At 51.1% G+C, this 21,916-nt stretch overlaps 1 protein-coding gene across 4 annotated transcripts in view; it reads left to right on the top strand.

Annotated features, from left to right (window-relative positions):
- The window catches only part of MYH14 (myosin heavy chain 14), a 90,131-nt gene that overhangs the window by 46,355 nt on the left and 21,860 nt on the right, over positions 1–21,916 (top strand). For all 4 annotated transcript variants that reach the window (XM_081215721.1, XM_081215720.1, XM_081215723.1 and 1 more), the window contains 14 exons: positions 299–368; positions 506–666; positions 1,752–1,860; positions 4,619–4,750; positions 5,588–5,794; positions 8,582–8,719; positions 10,502–10,625; positions 11,205–11,376; positions 13,309–13,521; positions 14,099–14,243; positions 14,898–15,104; positions 19,645–19,749; positions 19,837–19,989; positions 21,223–21,471. In XM_081215721.1, coding sequence (XP_081071847.1) covers positions 299–368; positions 506–666; positions 1,752–1,860; positions 4,619–4,750; positions 5,588–5,794; positions 8,582–8,719; positions 10,502–10,625; positions 11,205–11,376; positions 13,309–13,521; positions 14,099–14,243; positions 14,898–15,104; positions 19,645–19,749; positions 19,837–19,989; positions 21,223–21,471 — 2,185 coding nt within the window. The remainder of the gene's footprint in view (positions 1–298; positions 369–505; positions 667–1,751; positions 1,861–4,618; positions 4,751–5,587; positions 5,795–8,581; positions 8,720–10,501; positions 10,626–11,204; positions 11,377–13,308; positions 13,522–14,098; positions 14,244–14,897; positions 15,105–19,644; positions 19,750–19,836; positions 19,990–21,222; positions 21,472–21,916) is intronic.

A 21,916-nucleotide genomic window follows, 5' to 3' on the forward strand; every position in this document is an offset into this window, starting at 1 on the left:
ACCTTTCTTTTACGTCTCAATGACCTTTGGTGTTGGTGTAATTAAACACTCGTAATCAGCACGTGGTGTGTCCTAGAAGTGGACACACCTAGGACATATTGATGATGTTGCCATTGGTGGTGGTATTAATGCTCTCAGCCTTGTGTGTGGCCCTCGGTAATACTTAAATATTTGTTTTTCTTACTGTTCCTATTGTTATTGTTATTACTGCTATTTGTCACTCTGAACCAGTGCCTGGCCACGGTGACAGTTTGCTGTTACTCTTCACCCCTCCCCCACCCCTCCCCACCCACTTCAGGTATGAGATCCTGACACCCAATGCCATCCCCAAGGGCTTTATGGATGGGAAGCAGGCCTGTGAGAAGATGGTGAGTGTGGGGTGGAGGCTGAGGGTGTGTGCATGAGTGTGAACGTGTGTGCACAGTCTCGGGTGGTGGAGGAGGTTGAACTGGAGCCTCCCATTTCATCACCCTTCCTCCTCATGACCCCTCCCCCACTCTCACAGATCCAGGCCCTGGAATTGGACCCCAACCTCTACCGCGTGGGACAAAGCAAGATCTTCTTCCGGGCAGGGGTTCTGGCCCAGCTAGAAGAAGAGCGGGACCTGAAGGTCACAGACATCATTGTGTCCTTCCAGGCAGCTGCCCGGGGATACCTGGCTCGCAGGTGCGGCTCCACACTATCTCCTGGGGTCACGTTGGCCAAGGCTGGTTCAGGGAGGGGTTGACCAGATGGCCCCAGGGGCTGGGTCAGGAAGGAGGTTGACCAGATGGCCCCAGAGGCTGGGTCGGGGAGGCTCCAGGATGGTAGAAGATCAGTTGGCTCCAGATGTCAGGGCCTCCAGGATGGTAGAAGGGCTGAGAACAAAAGGATGGAGCCACTGGATGATGCCCAGGCTTCTTGGTTCTACAGTCCCTGAAGCTCCTGAGCAATGCTGGGGACACAGAGAAGAGCTAGACTCATCCATAGGGTGACCAACCATCCCGGTTTGCCTGGGACTGGAGGTTTCCCAGGATGCATGATCTTCTGTGCTAAAACAGAGAAAGTCCCAGGCAAACCAGGTCCGTGTGATCACCTTAGTGGCCAATCCCTCAAGAGACTCCAGTCTTGGTGGGGAGACATACACGGGCACAAAGTGTCACAGTCCAGGGCAAGATGTGCTTTGATGGGGGTCATACAGGTACAGCAAGAAGCCCTTCAGACCAGGTAGACGAAGGAGGATGGGAAAGGTGTTCCGGGCGGGAGTGACAGCTTGTGCCAAGGCCCAGTGATGTGAGAGCCTGGTACCTTTCAGGAATGCAGGGAGTTTTCAGGAGAATCTCCTTCTCCCTTGGAACTGGCCCAGAGGAAGGATCAGAGAATAAAGACTCCTCAAACATCAGGCAGAGGGGCCGGAACCGTCTCCAGGGGCACTGAGGAGCAGGGGAGGGGTGGGTCAGCTGTGGACATAGAAAGCCCTCTCTGGAGGCTGGGACGCTGGGGTGAGGGTCCAGTGGGTGGAAGATGAGGCTGGGGCTGAACTGGGGCTGGGGCTGTGGGAACAGAGAGGAGGGAACAGGGCAGAGAGAGTCAAGGGCAGAGAGACTGATAGACGGAGCCCAACAAGATTTACTGATAATAGAGCAGTGCTTGCACACGGTAGGCATTTAATAATGGTTGGCTAATTGAAGAGAGCTTTGCTCCCTTGCTAAGGGGACAGGGCCTGAAGGGGCTGAGTCTCCACTGTCCCACCCGCCTGTCTCCCCACCCAGGGCCTTCCAGAAGCGCCAGCAGCAGCAGAGTGCTCTGAGGGTGATGCAGCGGAACTGTGCAGCTTACCTCAAGCTGAGACACTGGCAGTGGTGGCGGCTCTTCATCAAGGTGAGGGCACCTGGAGAGGTGGCCCAAGTGGCAAGGAGACAGGTCCTTGGGGCCAGGTCTGCTTGGGCAAGTGACTTTCTTGGTTTGGACCTCAGTTTTGTGCACCTGTAAAATGGGACTAATCAGCCCACCTTTTCATCAGGATTCTTGAGGTAACAAGCGACACAAAATCTGACTCAGACCAACATGGATAAAAGGTATGGGACAGCTTTAGGTACAGCTGGATCTAGGGTTGAGTTGAGGTCCCTCAGACCCCCTAGGATTCAGTGATTCACTGGAAGGACTCACAGAACTTAGAAAAGCTGTTATGCTCATGGTTACGGTTTATTACAGTGAAAGGATGGACAGTAAAATCAGAAAAGGTAAAAGGCGCACAGGGCAGAGTCCAGGAGAGACCAGACACGTGCTTCCAATTGTCCACTCCCAGTAGAATTGTACAGATAGGGCTTAATTCTTGTAGAAGTGCTGTAAGACAGCACATATGGAATATTGCCAACCAAGGAAGCTTACCCAAGCCTTAGTGTCTAGGGTTTTCATAGGCATGTGATTGACCCCCTTGACTGTCCACATGGTTGACCTTAGTTACTCCAGCCCCTCCAGAGGTCAAGGTAAACAAAGGACTCTTTATCAGGCAGGATAATCCAAAGGTTTAGAGATAATCTCCCAGGAACTAGCCCAGGGCCAGTCCTTTCCTTGAAACGTGCAGGGTTTGAACAACCCAGACCTGCTGAGTTAACCCTTTATTGCACAAGGGCCCAAACAATGTTAGTTATCTGACATTCTGTGCCTCCCATGTGACTTTCCTCCATGATGATCCCTGCAGACTTTTCCCACATGGCAGCCACCAACTAGGCCAGTGTGGTCTTTTCTTATCACAGAGCTCCAGCCAGAGTCCCAGGTTTCACTCTCACTGGCCTGGCTGGAGACATATGACCATCCCAGAACCAGTCAGTACACATCAGATGAGCCAGGCTGGCATCACATGCCTGCCCAGTGCAGAGGGGCAGAGCCCAGTGTGTGAGCTTCGAGGCAGGGTGTTCTCCCAATGGGAAGTCGGAGAGCAGGAGGGAGGATGGAGATGTGGAGGCAAAAACACAGCTGTTCCGTGTAATTCTGAATAGGACGTCTGAACTGGCAGTCTACATGCCCTCAGCCCATGTTAACTGAGCACCTACTATGTGCCAGTAACTTTTGAGGGTACAATAATAAAATGGTAAATAAAAACAGACAATGCCCCACCAACAAGGACCTACTGTATAGCACAGGGAACTATACCCAATATCTTGTAATAACCTATAATGGAAAAGAATCTAAAAAAGAATATATATATATATATTAGAATATATATAGTTATATATAACTGAATCACTATGCTGTGCACCTTAAACTAACACAACATTGTAAATCAACTATATACTTCAATTAAAAAAAAAAATACAGTGCCCTGCCCCGTGGAGCCCACAGTTTAGGGCAGGGGTTGGTAAGCTATGGCTCATGGGCCAGACACGTGTTTTTGTAAATGCCCATTGGTTTGGTTACTGTATTGTCTGTGCCTGTTTTTGAGTTACAGCAGCTGAATGAAGTAGTTAAAACAGAGACAGGATAGGCTGCAAAGCCTCAAATATTTCCTAGCTGGCCCTTTAAGAAAAAGTTTGCCTATCCTAGGTCTGGGGACAGGAGGTGTGGTTTGCCAGGTGTCGACTGAAAAAAAATACACAACCTACAAGTTGAGAATTACGTTTTGTTTGGGGCTTTACTGAGGACTTTAGCCCGGATACGGCCCTCAGATAGCTCTGAGGGACTGTTCCAAAGAGGTAAGGGAAGAGCCAGGATATATAGGAGTTTTGAAACAAACAAACAAACAAACAAAACCAGGTAGTCAAACGTCAAGATTACTGCTAATTAAAGAAAAACCAGCCATCTTGAGTTAATGAATTTAGCGCTTTTCTCTGACTGGGAAGATGCAAGCGTCTGGGCTGAACGAACTTATCCCTTTGATGTGCACCTTAATGACGTGGGGCCAGTATCCTGGTTTCCTCCATCCTGAATCCCCCGAGGGTGCACCGTTGGGGGCAGCTGCAGTAGCTCACGGCTTGATGGCCTCAACGTCCTCTGTTTACTGATATGTCAGGCGATGTCCGGCAACATTCTTTGTCCACACAGGCATCAGTGAATGAATCCCACAAATAAACAGAAAGTTATATCTGTGATAAATGCTAGGAATTAGCTCAGAAAGGAAGATCATAAAATAGAAAAAGAATCAAATACAGTAGAGAAGTTGAGAAGAATCGGAGTTGAGGAGGACCAAAGAAAAAGCAATAGAACAGACGTGAGCAGAGTGTATCCCCGCTTAGCAAAGGGGAGGGTGGTTTGGTGAAACTTTCATTTCGGTTATTCATGTGTGTGAGGGGCTGGCCTGTCACTCCAGCCTGGAATCACACAGTGTAAAGTGCATCTCTCACTATGGACCTTGGACTAAGAACTTTGAGGCACAGTGTCTCCTGTAGGCAAAGGGACCCTGTAGCAAAAATGGGACATATTTAGTGCTGCTTGTAATGTACCCCGGACTGTTCTAGGCTGTTGGCAAATGTGAAGTCATTCACTCATTCCGACTGATGAGGTCACAAGGCCAGTAGTGGAGGAGCTGGCATGCGAACCCAGGAATGCGGTCCTGCTCAGAGCATGAGTTCTTAGCTCCTGAGCCCAGCGGCCTCCCACGGTGGGAGCCAGTCACCCACCATCCCTCCTGTCCCCCTAGGTGAAGCCACTGCTGCAGGTAACGCGGCAGGACGAGGTGCTGCAGGCACGGGCGCAGGAACTACAGAAAGTGCAGGAGCTGCAGCAGCAGAGTGCCCGCGAGGTGGGCGAGCTCCAGGGCCGGTTGGCGCAGGTAAGGGGCGAGGTCCCCGGGTGAGGGCGTGGCGGTGGGAGGAGCCGATGGTGGGCGGGGCTTCAAGCTGAGCTGGGTCGGGGGCAGGGGTAGGTTGGGGGCTGGCGGAGAACCGAGGTTTACTGGGGCCGAAAGGGGGCGGAAACTGGTGTGGTTGAGCGGCGAGATGCTGGGAGCGGGGGCCCTGGGGATGTAGCCAGGGTATTGAGTGGGGGTGGGGCTGGTTGCTGCAGAGCCAAGATGATCAGGAGGCTGGTCCAGCATCGGGGCAGGGCAGGGGCTGGGCTGTCCTACACAGGCGGCGGACTTTTAACTGTTGCCAGTATTTCTGGAATCTTAAAATAACGCTGAAGCAAACCCCTTCTTGAGCATTTTTCTGTTTGCTTTTTCAGAATGATTTCCTTTGGTTAAATTTCTAGGCGTAGGAGTATTAAATGCACTGTGAGCTGATAGAAAGTCCTCCCTGGGGCTATTTGGAGGATGGATTGGAGATGGAGAGACTGGAGGCTGGGAGACCAGCAAGAGAGTCCATTGGGAGAGGATGAGGCTCAAGCCTGTTAGGGTTATGGGAGAGAGGAGGGGGGCAGGAAGGATAGAGCTGGGGACTGATGGGCTGTAGGGAGGTGAGGGAGAGGGAGGCACCCAGGGGTCTGACTTGGTGACTAGGGGTCATCCTGAGATGAGGAGCAGGATGGGGGACTGTCTTCCATCTCTCCCTCCTGCCCCCCAGGCCTCAAAGGGCAAAGTAACTCAGGGGGCAGGAGGGACTTGGTGCTCCACTGAGGGCCATCCTGGGAGCACTACCTAACGGACACTGACCTCCCACCCCATCCCCAGCTGGAAGAGGAGCGTACCCGCCTGGCAGAGCAACTGCGAGCAGAGGCAGAATTGTGTGCTGAGACTGAGGAGACCCGGGGGCGGCTGGCAGCCCGAAAGCAGGAGCTCGAACTGGTGGTGTCGGAGCTAGAGGCCCGTGTGGGCGAGGAGGAGGAGTGCAGCCGCCAGCTGCAAACCGAGAAGCGGAGGCTGCAGCAACATATACAGGTCTGGCCCCCGTGCGCCCGAGGCCACCTCCCCCCACCCCTGCTGTTTACCCCACACACCTTTGCTTCAGCAAACCCTGCCTCTTTTGGCCATGAATTTGAAAAACTGAAACAAAACAAAACTCAGCTCAAAGTGTCTTAAGCAAAAAGAATACTTTCTTTTTTGCTTTCAAATTAATGGGAGACTCTAGAATGTGTAAGCTTCAGGCATGGCTGGATCCGGGTGCTCAAGCAGTAGCTTCAGTACTCTGCCTCTCTCCATCTCCTGGCTCCGTTTGCCTCTGTGCTGCTGCATTCCAAGGCAGGCTGCCCTGCCCTGGTTCCCCTTCAAAATCCATTGCGTAGTTTACGCTTAAGGCACGTCTCAATTCAGATGCTAAAATTTCATCTGCATGTGTGTTTCATAACTTCTTCAGTGAAAAAAAGTTGATTAACGTCCCCACGTTGATCCAAACATACTTAAAAGTTCCTCAATAATTAATTTGAGTGACTGGTTTTAAATTTAAAAGAAATCGAATTAAATTGAAAATTCAGCTCCTCAGACTGGTCACATTTTAAGAACTCAGTAGTGTTTTTTTTTTTTTTTTTTTTTTTTTTGCGGTATGTGGGCTTCTCACTGTTGTGGCCTCTCCCGTTGCGGAGCACAGGCTCCGGACGCACAGGCCCAGCGGCCATGGCTCACGGGCCCAGCCGCTCCGCGGCATGTGGGATCTTCCCGGACCGGGGCACGAACCCGTGTCCCCTGTATCGGCAGGCGGACTCTCAACCACTGCGCCACCAGGGAAGCCCCCTCAGTAGTGTTTTAATCACCTCCTCTTGACCCCATTGGTGAGGGGGGCGGGGATCCTGCCCTGTGGTTATGGAGATGGCCTGACACACCACACCTGATCCTGGACAGATGAGATAGAAAGCACGTTATTAGTCACAAATATTCACAGGCTGAGGGAGGCAGACACCATGGCACAGAGAGTCACAGTGGGGTTGCATTCAGGAATGGCATGAACAAGCTGCAGCTGTGAGAGGCAAGCTTAGTAGTAACAAGAGGATGAGGTGACCCCTGGTTCCTACAGGAAGATGTGATTGGTTTGTTTATTTTATTTATTTATTTATTTATTTTTGGCTGTGCCACACGGCATGAGGGATCTTAGTTCCCCGACCAGGGATCGAACTCATGCCCCCTACAGTGGAAGCACAGAGTCCTAACCACTGGACCACCAGGGAATTCCCGATTGGTTTGTTTTAAATAATTCCAAGGACTAGCGGTAACTGAAGCCTACTAGATAGGGATAAGCAGGTACCCTGTCTGGTCCCCAGGATACAGAGGGTTATTGGTTAGGGGACCTTATCTTTGGTAGCAGGGCAGGTAGAAGGACTTGTGATTAGGCCATTAGAGGGACTCCCCATGTTACCAGCCATCAAGGCCACATGTAATACTGAATTTTTTTAAATTGAAGTGTAATTGACATATAACATTATATTAGTTTCAGGTGTACACATAATGATTCGATATCTATATACATTGCAAAGTGATCACCGCAATAAGTCTAATTTACATCCAGCACCTTAAGTAGTTAGAAAAAAATTTTTCTTGTGATGAGAATTTTTAAGATCTACTCCCTTAGCAATTTTCAAATACACAATGCAGTATTATTAGCTACAGCTGCCATGCTGTACATTACATCCCCATGACTTATTTCATAACTGGAAGTTTGAGCCCCTTCACCCATTTCTCCCACCTCCCCTACCCGCACACCTCTGGCAACTACCGATCTGTTCTTTGCATCTATGAGCCTGTGGGTTTTGTTTTGTTTTGTTGTGCCACTCAGCTTGCAGGATCTTAGTTTCCCCGTCAGGTATTGAACCCAGGCCCTCGGCAGTGAGAGTGCCAAGTTCTAACCATTGGACCACCAGGGAATTCCCCGAGCTTGCGTTTTTTTGTTTTTTTGGTTTTTTAAATTATTTATTTATTTTTGGCTGTGTTGGGTCTTCGTTGCTGCGTGTGGACTTTCTCTAGTTGTGGTGAGCGGGGCTACTCTTCCTTGCAGTGCGTGGGCTTCTCATTGAGGTGGCTTCCCCCTGCTGTGGAGCACGGGCTCTAGGCACGCAGGCTTCAGTAGTTGCAGCAGTTGGGCACAGTAGTTGTGGCACACGGGCTTAGCTGTTCCGTGGCATGTGGGATCTTCCCGGACCAGGGATCGAACCCGTGTCCCCTGCATTGGCAGGCAGATTCCCAACCACTGCGCCACCAGGAAAGCCCTGAGCTTGTGTTTTTTTCTTGTTTTAGTTTTGTTTCTTAGATTCCACTCATAAGTGAGATTGTCGGGTATTTGTCTTTCTCTGTCTGACTTATTTCCCTTAGCATAATAACCTTGAGGTCCGTCCATGTCATTGCAAATACTGAATCTTAATTTCCAGTCTCACACCACAGATTGCCACACTTGCCTGGTGACTGCCGTAGTGGACAGTGCCCATCTCTGTGATATGTTTATTTATGATGTTTATTGTTTATAATCTTCACACACACACATAAGAATGTGATTTCAATGTGATAGACAAAGATTTTTATCTATCCTAATACCTCAAACAGTGCCTGACCCCCACCAGGTACTCAATCAGTGTTTATTGACCCAATGAATGAAAAGTAAACGTTGGAGCCTTCCCAGCCCCACCCATATTGTGGACCTGTCTGAGCCACGAGCCCCCGTGAACCATCCCCTCCACCCATCCTTCCCATCACACGCCAGTCCCCAGCCGCTGAGTCGTCAACCCTGCCTTCTCCCCACTACAGGAGCTGGAGACCCACCTCGAGGCTGAGGAAGGGGCCCGGCAGAAGCTGCAGCTGGAGAAAGTGACGACGGAGGCAAAGCTGAAAAAGTTGGGGGAGGATCTGTTACTCTTGGAAGATCAGAATGCCAAGCTGAGCAAGGTGGGTGGGCTGTGAGCCCCAAGGGCAGGGGGAGCGGGCTCACTGGTGAGCACGGGTCCTTCTCTGCATCCCCCCCCAGCTGGCCCCACCTCTAGGGGCCTTCGAACTCTCGGTCTTGGCTGTGTCTCCTTTGAACCCTTTCCATCTCCTTGCGTCTCTGTCACAACTTCACTCAAGCTGGTATTTATTGAGCAGCTATTTATGTGTCATTATCTATCTCTGGATCATCCGACACCCCAAAGGCGCATTGCTAAAAACAACCCCCGTTTCATTACATCCCATCGTTGTGTGGGTGGGCTGGGCTGTGGTCACCTTAGGCAGTCGCGGTGACGTGGTGGCGGGCGCTGGAGGGCTGGTGTCTGGGTGCTCTTTTGCGTGACCTCTCTGCCCACGGGAGAGCCTGGGTTTCTCACCTGGCAGCTCAGGGCTCCCAGAAAAAGAAGTGGAAGTGGGCAGGTCTCTGAAAGGCTTAAGGCTGGAACTGACACAGCATCACTTCCCTTGAATTCTATAGATAGGTGTTGGCAAACGTTTTCTCTAGAAGGCCAGATAGTAAATATTCGGGCCTTGGCAGGCCACTCTGTTTCTGTGACAACCACTCAACTCTGCCATTGTAGCATGAAAGATGGTCTGTGATCAAATGGGCGTGGCTGTGTCCCAATAAAACTTTATTTATAAACACAAGCAGTGGGCCATATTTGGCCTGCAGGCTGTGGTCTGCAGACCACTGAGCTTAAAGCAGACTCAGTCTAGATTCAGGGGTTGGGGAGTTAGACTCTGCCTCTGGCTGGGGACATGGTGAAGAGTCTGCCACCATCTTTAACCTGGGACAGCCAGGACTGGACTAGGCACAGGGGATATGGCATTTAACTAACTAGAAAACCATTTCTGTCCTCACAAGGGCATGGGGGGAGAGGGAAGCTAGATGAGTCACCCCAGGAAATCAACATAACCACACATCATGAACTAATTATAAACTGTCAGAAAAGAACAGAAAACCATGGAAGTGGGGTGGCCCAACTTGTGCTAGGGGTAGCCAGGGCAGGCTTCCTGGAGGCAGTGGTGCCTGAGTTGAGAGCTCAAGGATGCACAGTTTTCTGCAACATTCCTTGGATGCAGTGGCTCTTCTCTTCTACTCTGTTCTATTTGTTCCTTTTTGAGGTGGTGCCGCCCCACTGCCTTGATTTCCAAAACCACTCACAGTTTGAAAAGTGCTGCTCAAAAATAAATTAAAAAATAAAATAATAAACAGAAAGAAAAAAGAAAAGAGCTGCTCCAGGCCAGTGCTTCTCAAACTCCAGTGTGCCCAGGAATTATATGGAGAACTTGTTAAAATGCAGATTCTGATTCAGTGCATCTGGGGTGGAACCTGAGATTCCATTCCTAGCAAGCTGCCATTTGGTGCTGATGCTGCTGGTCCATGAGTTGGACCTGTAGTAGTCACAAGGCTCCAGAACTCACCCATAAGTGCAGCACATGTGCAAAGATGTTCACTGCAGTGTTGTTTATAATAGCAATTGATTTGAATCAACCTCAGTATCCAGCTGTGGACCAATGGCTTAATGAATGGGAGTGTCCTTCAAATAGTGGGAGTCTCCACAGTTAACAGGCGTGAACCCGGTGGGGGTAGGACAGGGACCCTAAAGAATGCAAAAGGAGGGAAGGGGGCGGGAGCAGGAAAGGTCAGAGAAGGATGGAGATGAGCAGAAATGCAGATGAGAACGATATCAAAGATGAGGGTCGGGCCCCTGACACCCCACCCCCACCTCCTACCACCCTCAGGAGCGGAAGCTGCTGGAGGAGCGTCTGGCTGAGTTCTCATCCCAGGCGGCTGAGGAGGAGGAGAAAGTCAAGAGCCTCAATAAGCTTCGACTCAAATACGAGGCCACGATTGCAGACATGGAGGGTGAGCACCTGCCCCTCAATGGGGGCCAGTGCACACTCCAGCGGGATCAGGGGGTACCTTGGGTGACCCTCATGTGCTGTGGGGCCTCAGTGGTCATATCTGTTAAATGGGGGCAGGAAAGAAGACTCGGGACAGGTTAGGTGTCCTCCCAGCTCTTAAGTTGTTTCTGTCTCTCTCCATCCAATTCTCTTACTCTCCTAAGTGTCCTGGGTCACTCTCTCAATCTGACGGTCCCACTAGCTGTTTCAGACACTTTTTTATCTCTGTCCCTTGCTGTGGACTCAGAAGCAGAAACAGAAGGGAGAGAGCACAGGAGGAGGCCGGGGAGGCAGGGAGGAGAGGACAGGGCAGAGAGAGCCAGCGAGCAGGAGCAGGGGCTGTCCCTGGGGGGCGGAGGGGAGAAGGCATCTGGGGGTCTGGGGACCAGTGGGCGATCCCAGGGATGGGGAAGCTGGGAAAGAGCGGGAGGGGTGGAAAGAAATGCTGAGCTCAGCCTGACTGCGGGGCCGTGGGTCTCCCTGGGTGTGTGGGTCTGGCTCCCTTGTGCATGCCCCACCCCCCCCCACCTCCCGCCTCCAGATCGCCTCCGGAAGGAGGAGAAGAGCCGCCAGGAGCTGGAGAAGCTGAAGCGGCGGCTGGACATGGAGGGCTCAGAGCTGCAGGAGCAGATGGTGGAACAGCAGCAGCGGGGGGAGGAGCTGCGGGCCCAGCTGGGCCGTAAGGAGGAGGAGCTGCAGGTCGCCTTGGCCAGGTGCGGGGTGGGCCGGGTGGGGTGCACAGCACGGGGGCGCCACCTGCCAGCGTTGGGGGCGCCCGGCGAGACCCTCCCTCAGGTACAGAGCTCGGCCAAGCCGCTCACCAGCTGTGCACACCCACTCTGAGCCTCAGTGTCCCCTTCTGTAAGATGGACACAGAGTTCCAAGCCCACCTGGTTAAGGGAAAATTGAAACCGGGCCCTACGTGTCTGGTAACTTACACAGTTTCTTGCACAGAGGCAAGGGAATGCTATTTCTTCTTCTCCCACAACCCCAGCCTCTCAAAACCAAACAGCCCAGAATCCGCTGTGATTGGATAGGTGGTCTGGCCATCTTAGGAATCATAATCATCATAATTACAGTCATTCACAATTATTGAGCACTTACTGTGTGCCAGATATGATGCGCAGTGTTTCAAATGCTTTTCACCCATGGCGCTCCATGCGACCTGAGGTGCCCTTGTGTATGGGTGCAGCTTGATTTCAGAGAGGTTACAATGTGGGGAAAACGTGCATCTGAGAATCGATGGGACACGGCGTTGGTGGAGGGGGGTTAAGAACATGCACCCTCCAGCCTCACTTCTGGGTTCAAATCCTGGCTCCTCTCCTTTTTGGCCATGTGACCTCACCTGGGTGACATCACCACTCGAGCCTCAGTTTCTCTATCTGGAAAAAGGGCATGATTATAGAAACTCTCCTAGGATTAGTGTAGGGATTAAATGAGAAAGAGCTGAGGACATGCTTGGCACACCCTAAGCCCTCATTAGATGCCGCGTGTGTCTGTTCCTACCTTCCGTTATTGCCGTTGTTATTTTTTTCCGTTTTCTTTTGTATTGAGGTGAAATTCACATAACAAAATTAACCATTTTAGGGAGTTCCCTGGTGGTCTAGCGATTAGGACTCCGTGCTTTCACTGAGATCCTGCAAGATGCGTGGCACAGCCAAAAAGAAAAACAAATTAACCATTTTAAAGCATACAGTTCAGTGGCATTTGGTACATTTGCGATGTTGTGCAGCCACTACCTGTATTCAGAACATTTTCATCACCTCAAAAGAAAAATCCTATTAAGCAATCACTTCCAATATCCCCCCTCCCCTCAACCACTGGCAACCAGCAATTTGCTCTCTGTTCACATGGGATTTGCCAATTCTTACTCTCTCACGTCAGTGGAATCATATAACGTGTAGCCTTTGGCACTACATTGCCATCCTCGCGGCAGCCCTGTGAAGGGGGGCAGTCACGCTTTCTCACAGACCAGGAGCCTGCAGTTCAGAGAAGCTGTCACTTGCCAGGGCAGGTGGCCGAGCAGGGGATACAGACCATGGTCAGTGCATCTCCCTGAACCATTCTTACAGGGTCTTTTTTTGTTTGTTTGTTTTTTCTTTTCTTTTCCTTTCTTTTTTTTTTTTTGGCCGCCACTGCACGGCTTGTGAAATCTTAGTTCCCAGACCAGGGATCGAACCCACGCCCCCTGCAGTGGAAGTGGAGAGTCCTAACCACTGGACCACCTCCCTGAGCCATTTAACCCAGAGTCCACGCTGCCGCTCCATTCAGCTTCTCTTTGCAAGAGGTCGATCCCATAGGGGTCAGGAGGAGGAACTCTGGGGTCAGCCACCCACTGACCATGTGACCAGGGCAGGCACTTTCCCGCTCTGGGCCCCAGTTTCCTCGTTTGGCATGAACGTTACACAAAATGATGAAGTGCTCTCAAGTGGCAGGAACTTAATAAGTGTCCCTGTGATTACTGGTGGTGTCATCCCCATTTTACAGCTAAGAAGGCTGAGGCTCTGAGGACTGGAGACACATGCCCAAGGGCAGAGCTGGGCTTTTAACCCGGGACGGGCCGTGTCTGACCCCTCCAACCCCTAGAAATCATCCCCACCCCCTGCCTGCCCCTATACCAACCCCCGGTCCTCATCCACCCCCAGGGCAGAGGAGGAGGGCGGGGCCCGGGCCCAGCTGCTCAAATCCCTGCGGGAAGCACAAGCGGGGCTGGCCGAGGCCCAGGAGGACCTGGAGGCTGAGCGCGCAGCCAGGGCCAAGGCAGAGAAGCAGCGCCGGGACCTGGGTGAGGAGCTGGAGGCGCTGCGGAGCGAGCTGGAGGACACGCTGGACTCCACCAACGCGCAGCAGGAGCTCCGGTGAGGCTGGGTGGCCTGCAGCTGGCACAGGCCGGGCACGTGGGGGTCTGAGGGCGGGGCAGGGAAAAGGATGTGGGCCCAAGCTCTCCACCTACACAGTTATTTAGTCGTTCAACAGTTGTTTATTGGACACTGGCTCTGGGCCCAGCGTGGGCCACGCTGGGGACAGAGATGAGTCAAGACTCAGGCATTGCCCTCAGGAACTCCCAGTCCAGGGGTAGGCAGATTCGGGCAAAGACAGACACAGTCCAGAACAAAGTGAGCTTTAATGGAGTACGACAGGGCATCGTGGATGATCAGAGAAGGCCCTTGTATCACTCTATGGGAGGGAGTCCAAAAAGACTTCTTTGAGAAGGGGACTTTTGAATAGGGTTTTGAAAGATGCGTAGGAGCTCACCCTTAAAGCCACCCTTCTTCTGCAGCATCACTGCCCAGATCCCTTGGGGAATGTAGAGTGAGGTCCCCGTCCTTGGAGGGAAAGAGTAAAAGGAGGCACAACCAGCGGTCAGGGGCTCCCTCAAAGTTCCAGCCTTCCTCTATTCTGAAATTCTGTTCCCTTCCCCTTCCCCAATAAAAGGTCCAAGAGAGAACAGGAGGTGACAGAGTTGAAGAAGGCTCTGGAGGAAGAGACGCGCGTTCATGAGGTGGCGGTGCAGGAGCTGCGGCAGCGCCATGGCCAGGCACTGGGAGAGCTGGCAGAGCAGCTGGAGCAGGCCCGGAGGGTGGGTTGAGATGGGGGAGGGGTGTCTGGGGAGCCATGAGGAGGGCAAGCAGGATGCTGGGTTGGAGGAGGTACCTCTGGCTGGTTCTAGGCCAGCCCGTTTTTCTCCTCACGTATTCATGTCCCTGATCCATCTTGCATTCAGCAGGTGTTAATTGAATATGCAGTATATTCCTGGGTTGGTACTGGGGGCCCCAGCTGTGAGCCAAGCAACCAACACCCACTTCCGTCATGGAGCTCACGTTTTAGCAGGCAAGGCAGAGAGTAAACAATCTAAACACTTTCATAATATATAGCGGGGTCATAAGTGCTATGGGAAGATGAACAGGAAAGGGGTTTCACAGTGCTAATGGCCAGGCGGGGGCGTGTTGTGAGTTGAAATAGAGAGGCCTTGGAGAGATTCAGTGAAAAGATGACATCTGAGTAAAAAACTGAGGGAGGTGATGGGTGAGCCATCCTGGCATCACAGGGAAACATGTTCCAGGCAGAGGGAATAGCCAGTGCAAAGGCCCTGAGGCAGGAATGTGCCTGGGTCTTTAAGGAACAGTGAGGAGTTCCGGAGGGAATAGACAGTACAAAGGACTTGGGGCATTCATGTGCCTGGTCTGGTAGAGAAAGGGAATCATAAATCATTGCTGTCTCTGTCCCCCACCAGAGCAAAGGTACATGGGAGAAGACCCGGTTGACTCTGGAGGCCGAAGTGTCTGAGCTCCGGACGGAGCTAAGCAACCTGCAGACCACGCGTCAGGAGGGTGAGCAACGGAGGCGTCGCCTGGAGTCACAGTTGCAGGAGGTGCAGGGCCGGGCTGGCGATGGGGAGCGGGCACGAGCAGAGGCTACTGAGAAGCTGCAGCGAGCCCAGGTGAGTGGGGCGGCTAGGTCAGGGGTGGTCTCTGCTGTGTGACTTTGGGTGAGATGCCTGCCCTCTCTGGACTTCAGTTTGGTCCACATCAACCCTACTGTCCTTTCCAACTTTTCCAATATAATCACACATTAATAGCTAGTATTTGGTGAGTGATTACTATGCAGCAAACATCCTGTGTATTTTGCCAAAGGCTCCTCCTAATGCTACTTTGAGGGAAGTGCTAATATTGTTCCCATTTTACACACAAGGAAACTAAGGCCCAGGGAGGTGAAGTGCTTGTCTTAGGTCCCTCAGAGCCAAAGCGTGAACCCAGGCATGACTGATCCTGTAGCTCTTAACCCTGCCACAGCGCCCACCCTCCACCCTCTTATCTTCTGGTCTTAAATAATCCATGGTCTGATTAGAAAAACCCAGCGTGAATACTTGGACCTGTGTGAGGACAATATCATACTATGACTGTTAGAAGAAATGTAGGTTTTTTAAATTTTAATTTTATTATGTTTTTTAACTAAACGACCAATACCTGTTTATTACTGAGAATACAAACAAGCAGAAAGAGGGTAAGAATGACTTTTAATTCCCCAACCCCAAGCGGGGGAAAACACTGTTACCGTTTTTAATTTCAAGATTAAAAGAGTGTATAGTTAAGGTGAAAGTTAAGTCGATATAACCAAGAGACTCCAGAATTCATCAGCTTGAATAAAAGACATGTGTCTTCTGTCTCAGGAAATAGGCTCAGAGTAAGCAGTGGAGGCTGGCGGGACACTTATGCTCCATGAGGTCACTCCATTATCCCTGAGGGCATTGACCTCATCTTCAGAGTGAAATCCGGATTGTGGGCACCTGTGTGCTCCAGCTTAGGAAGGGGAAAAGAGGATGGGATGGAATTTGCATATATCACTTTGCTTGCATTCCATTGGCCATAACATAATCACATGACCACAGCTGGCTGCAAAGGAGACTGGGAAATATAGTTTCTGGCTGGCAGCCATGGGCCTACCTAACAGCCTGTCACAGTGGGACCGGGGAAGAAGGGATCTGGGGGGACAGCTAGGGTCTGCCCCCATGGAATTATGCTATGTAGTGCTCATTGTCCTAAGCGCTTTACATACTACAGAAATAAAAGTGACACCAAGAGTAGAGTCTGGTGGCCGATAGCAGGAGTTCTAGGTTGCACTGGTCAGTAGAACTTTCTTCAGTGATGGAAATGTTCTGTAATTGCTCTATCCACCTGGCGTGTGAGGAGTACAACTGAGGAGCTGGATTTTCATTTTATTTAATTTTAATGACTTTAAAGTTAAATAGCCACCTAAGGCTAGTGGCTACCATATTGGACAGGGCGGCTCTAGAGCCATTCTGCCTGGACTGAAGTCTCAGTTCCACCACTGGTAGCTGTGGGATCTTAGGCAAATTGCCTAACCTCTCTGTGCCTCGGCTTCCCTTTATGTAAACTTGGACTAATAATAGTATCTACCTCATAGGGTCAGTGTGTGAACCAAGCGAGCCTAAACTTGGAAAGCTTTTAGACTAGTTCCTGACCTCTCAGTAGGCTCTCAAAAATTGTCAGATGTACCTATATATTGAGCACAGGTATATGCCAGGCACTGAGCTAGTCACTTTACGTTCATCATTTCATTGACTCTTCAAAGCAGCCCTGGGAGGTAGGTCCTGCTACATCCCCATTTCACAGATGAGAAAAACTGAGGACCAAAAAGATAGGAATCAGGCACTTCCCTGGTGGTCCAGTGGTTAAGACTCTGCACTCCCAATGCAGGGGGCCCGGGTTCCATCCCTGGTCAGGGAACTAGATCCCGCATGCATTCCTCAACTAAAAGATCCCTCATGCCACAACGAAGATCCTGCGTGCCACAACTAAGACCTGGCGCAGCCAAAAAAAAAAAAAAAGATAGGAATCACTTGCCCAGGTCACACAGCCAGGAGGTACCAAGGTCAGCTCAAAATATCACTTTCACAAGTTCAAAGCATGACTGTCATACAAAGACATAGTAAGCCCATGTCAAAGATTTATTTAAAGCATTAATGAACCATAAAAAAGAATGAAATAATGCCATTTCCAGCAACATGGATGGACCTAGAGATTATCATACTAAGTGAAGTAAGTCAGACAAAGACAGATATCGTATGATATCGTTTATATGTGGAATCTAAAAAAATGATACAAATGAACTTATTTACAAAACAGAAACAGACTCACAGGCATAGAAAACAAACTTATGGTTACCAAAGGGGAAAATTGCAGGGGAGGGGTAAATTAGGAATTTGGGAGTAACATATACACACTAATATATATAAAATAGATGAACTCCAAGGACCTACTGTATAATACAGGGAACTATACTCAATATTTTGTAATAACCTATATGGGAAAAGAACCTGAAAAAGAATATGTGTATAATGTATGCATAACTGAATCACTTAGCTATACACCTGAAACTAACACAACATCGTAAATCAATTATACTTCAATAAAAACATAAATATTAAAAAAATGCATTAATGAGGGATCCAGCAGAATGTCAAAGATGTTCAAGGAGAGAAACAACAACAAATTGGTGTGTGTGTAGTCAGCAAAAGAGAGAATGCCAGAATGAAATAGCGCAGAGACAAAACTGGTTAATGTCCCAAAGGGCAATCAAATGTAAGCTTTATAGAAGTGTAGTTGATTTACAATGTGTTAGTTTCAAGTGTACAACAAAGTGATTGATTTATTTATTTTTGGCTGTGTTGGGTCTTCGTTGCTGCACGCAGGCTTTCTCTAGTTGGCGGCGAGCGGGGCCTACTCTTTGTTGTGGTGCGCATGCTTCTCACTGTGGTGGCTTCTCTTGTTGTGGAGCACGGGCTCTGGGCGCACAGGCTTCCGTAGTTGTGGCATACGGGCTCAGTAGTTGTGGCTCGTGGGCTCTAGAGCACAGGCTCAGTAGTTGTAGTGCACGGGCTTAGTTGCTCTGCGGCATGTGGGATCTTCCCGGACCAGGGCTCGAACCCGTGTCCCCTGCGTTGGCAGGTGGATTCTTAACCACTGCGCCACCAGGGAAGTCCCAGTCCTGTCTTTTCTAAAGGATGCCTGACCACTGCCTTTTCTTATTTCCAAGTTTTCAGATAAATTTTCTTACCAGCCAGAATTTGAACCCAACCTTGTTGGTTAAGTGAACCTCAAGAAGGGAGAGAAGAAGGTTCAGGGTAATAACACACATGTGCTGGAGGCACTCACCCAACAAACATTTCCTGAGCACCTACTGTGTGCCAGGCCCTGTTTTGAACGCTGAGGACACAGCAGGGAACAAAGCAGATGAGGTCCTACCCTATGGAGGCAACAGCCCAGGGGGGAGAAAGTGGTAAACTGCTGCCCGATTCCTACCGTGAAGGAACGTGAGACCAGGAGCTGCACCCAGGATCACTGTGGTGGTGATTTGCGTGCCAGGGGAACGGCTTTATTGTAATATAACTCACATACCGTATAATTCACCCATTTAAAATGTACAATTCGAGATTTCCCTGGTGGTCCAGTGGGTAAGACTCCGTGCTCCCAGTGCAGGGGGCCTGGGTGGGAACTAGATCCCACATGCCACAAGTAAGAGCCCACATGCCACAACTAAGACCCAGCACAGCCAAAATAAATAAATGAATATTTTTTAAAATAATAAAATAAAATGTACAATTCAGTGGTTTTTAGTATATTCATAGAGTTGTACAGTCATCACCGTAACCTAACGTTAGGACATTTTCTTCAGCCCAGAAAGAAATCCTGTACTGTCCAGCCATCATCCCCCAGTCCCATCCCATGCCCCGGCAACCACTAATCCTCTTTTGTCTCTCTAGACTTCCTATTCTGGACATTTCATAGAAATGGAATCATACAATATTTGTCCTTTTGTGTCTGGCATAATGTTTTCAAGGTTCATCCATGTTGTAGCAGGTGTCAGTACTTCATTCCTTTTTATGGCCAAATAATATTCCATTGTCTGGATAGACCACATTTTGTTTATCCAGTCATCCGTGGATGGACATTTGGGTTGTTTCTGCCTCTCAGCAATTGTGAATAATGCTGTCGTGAACACCCCTGTACAAGTTTTTGCCTAGACTTCTTTTCATTTCTCCTGGGTACACACCTAGGAGTGGAATTGCTGGGCTGTATGGAAACTCTGCATTGAACCATTTTAAGGAGCTGCTAGACTGGTTTCCATGGCAGCTGCACCTTTTTTTTTTTTTCTTTTGCGGTACGTGGGCCTCTCGCTGTTGTGGCCTCTCCCGTTGCGGAGCGCAGGCTCCGGACGCGCAGGCTCAGCAGCCATGGCTCACGGGCCCAGCCGCTCCGCGGCATGTGGGATCTTCCCGGACCGGAGCACGAACCCGTGTCCCCTGCATCGGCAGGCGGACTCTCAACCACTGCGCCACCAGGAAAGCCCAGCTGCACCTTTTTACATCCTCACCGGCAGTGGTGGTAGGGATTAGAGGCCGAGGAGCAGAGGGGTTGGCTGGTTGGAAGCCGCCATTAGAAGGTGTCCCTTCCCTGCAGGCTGAACTCGAGATTGTGTCTGGGTCACTGAGCGAGGCCGAGTCCAGAGCCATCAGGCTGAGCAAGGAGCTGACCAGCATGGAGGCCCAGCTCCACGATGCCCAGGTGACCCCAGCCCACCCCTCACCACCGGGCCCCCCCAGGCCTCCCCACCCTCCCGCATGTAACATCCATTCTCTCATCCATCTTCAGGAGCTGCTGCAGGAGGAGACCAGAGCGAAGCTGACCCTGGGGTCCCGGGCACGAGCCCTGGAGGCGGAGGCGGCAGGTCTGCGGGAGCAGCTGGATGAGGAGGCGGCCGCCAGGGAGCGGGCGGGCCGCGAGCTGCAGGCTGCGCAGACCCAGGTGAACAGCCCCGCAGGGAGATCTCAAAGGGATGCCCAGTCTCCCAACCTGTTCCTCCTGGGTTCCCCCGCTCCGGGGTGGCCCCATTGTCCAGCATGTCATAGGCCAGACCCCTGCAAGCCATACTTGCCTCTGTCTCTCCCTCAGCCCCAGAGCCTGTAGGTGCAGACCCCCATCCCTCCTGTCCCCAGCTCTCTGTTTCATTCCCGACTCTCTGTCCCCACAGCCCCAGCCACCCGGATCCTCAGCTCAGCCTCCCTTCAAACCTCCCTGCCCCTAGTCTCTCCCCTTCCAGCTCATACTTCACATGGTCTTTCTACACCCTGAGTTGACCCTACCCTTCCCTAGCTCACAGACCTCCCATGGCTCCCCAGCTCCCCCCGGACAAAACCCATGCCTCTCAGCTGGGTGTCAGAGGCCCTGCACTCTCTGGTCCTTCCTTCATGTTTAGCTGTATTCATCTCTCATCTCTTTTTTCACTTCGCTTGGGAACACCCTTTTCATTTTTCAGGACTTATTAGCATCAGCCTCTCCTGTTCTGGGAAAACCCTGACCATTCGGCTCTGGGATCCCACAACCCTTCTTTCTCCTTTGTCCCCACTCCAATCACCCTGGCTGGAACTGTCTTTGCCCATGAGTCCCCCCATCAGACTGGGAGCACCTTGAAAGTGGGACCCCATCAGAGTTAGATCTGGATCCCCAGCATAGGCCCACATAGAGCCTGACATATAGGAGACCTTGAGAAATGCCTGTTGAATGAATGAGTGATGAATGTATGCTTGCAAATATCCTCTTTAACTGGAAAAGTCCTATGCATACTTCAGGATCCATCACAAATGCCCCCTCCTCCAGGAATTCTCTCTTGAATGTTCTAAAATAGATTTTTGAACCCCTCCTGTGGACTCCCATGGGTCTCATACTTCTTTTACCTTAGCCTCCATCACCATGGCTGTGATGTTCAGTCTCCCCCACCAGACTGGGGGTTCCCCAGGACAGAGCCCAGGTCTGATCCATCTTCTGGGCCCTGGTGGGAACCATTTTAATCTCCTGGAGGAGCTGGGTCTCATAGAACTCACAACCTCATCCCTACTCATGAGGCAGAAGTGCCCAATGGAGTGAATTATTTCCCCCTTCAGGCCTCAGTCTCCTTATCTGGGAAATGGGGCCCCACCAACTCACACCTGGATCGCAGCCATGAGTGACACCCTCCCTCTCTCTCCTCCCCCACCCCAGCTCTCAGAGTGGCGGCGGCGCCAGGAAGAGGAGGCGGGGGCACTGGAGGCAGGGGAGGAGGCACGGCGCCGGGCCACCCGAGAGGTTGAGGCCCTGACCCAGCGCCTGGCAGAAAAGACGGAAGTGGTGGAGAGGCTGGAGCGGGGCCGCCGGCGGCTGCAGCAAGAGCTGGATGATGCCACGGTGGACCTGGAGCAGCAGCGGCAGCTCGTGAGCACGCTGGAGAAGAAGCAGCGCAAGTTCGACCAGGTGAGGCACCTCGGATTACCCACCTGGGAAATCGGGATGCTGATCCATGCTGCCCATGGTGATTGTGAGCAATCAGTAACATGTGATGTCACAGCTCAGCTATGAACTTGGGAGGACCTTAGGGCCAGATGCCTCTTCCCTCTGAGCCTCTATAAAATAGGACAACCATCCATCCTGGCTTATGTCTCTTGCCCCAAAATAATTATTGGTGGTACCAACTTTTACTCCCAAAAGAGTCCTGAAGGTACACCAGAAGGTACTAAGAAGATGAAATGAAATAACACGTCTTGCTTCTGCTGACTCCCTGTGGACCTCAGGCAAACTGCTTGTCCCATTTCAGCCTCAGTTTGCCCATCTAGGAGATGGGGATAATATTAAGCAGCTGGCAATCTGAGGATGGAATAAAATTCTCAGAACCCCAGAGCATTAAGATCAGGCAACCCTG

This window comes from Mesoplodon bidens (genome assembly GCF_964165515.1).
Source record: "Mesoplodon bidens genome assembly, chromosome: 18".
Lineage (NCBI taxonomy): Eukaryota > Metazoa > Chordata > Mammalia > Artiodactyla > Ziphiidae > Mesoplodon > Mesoplodon bidens.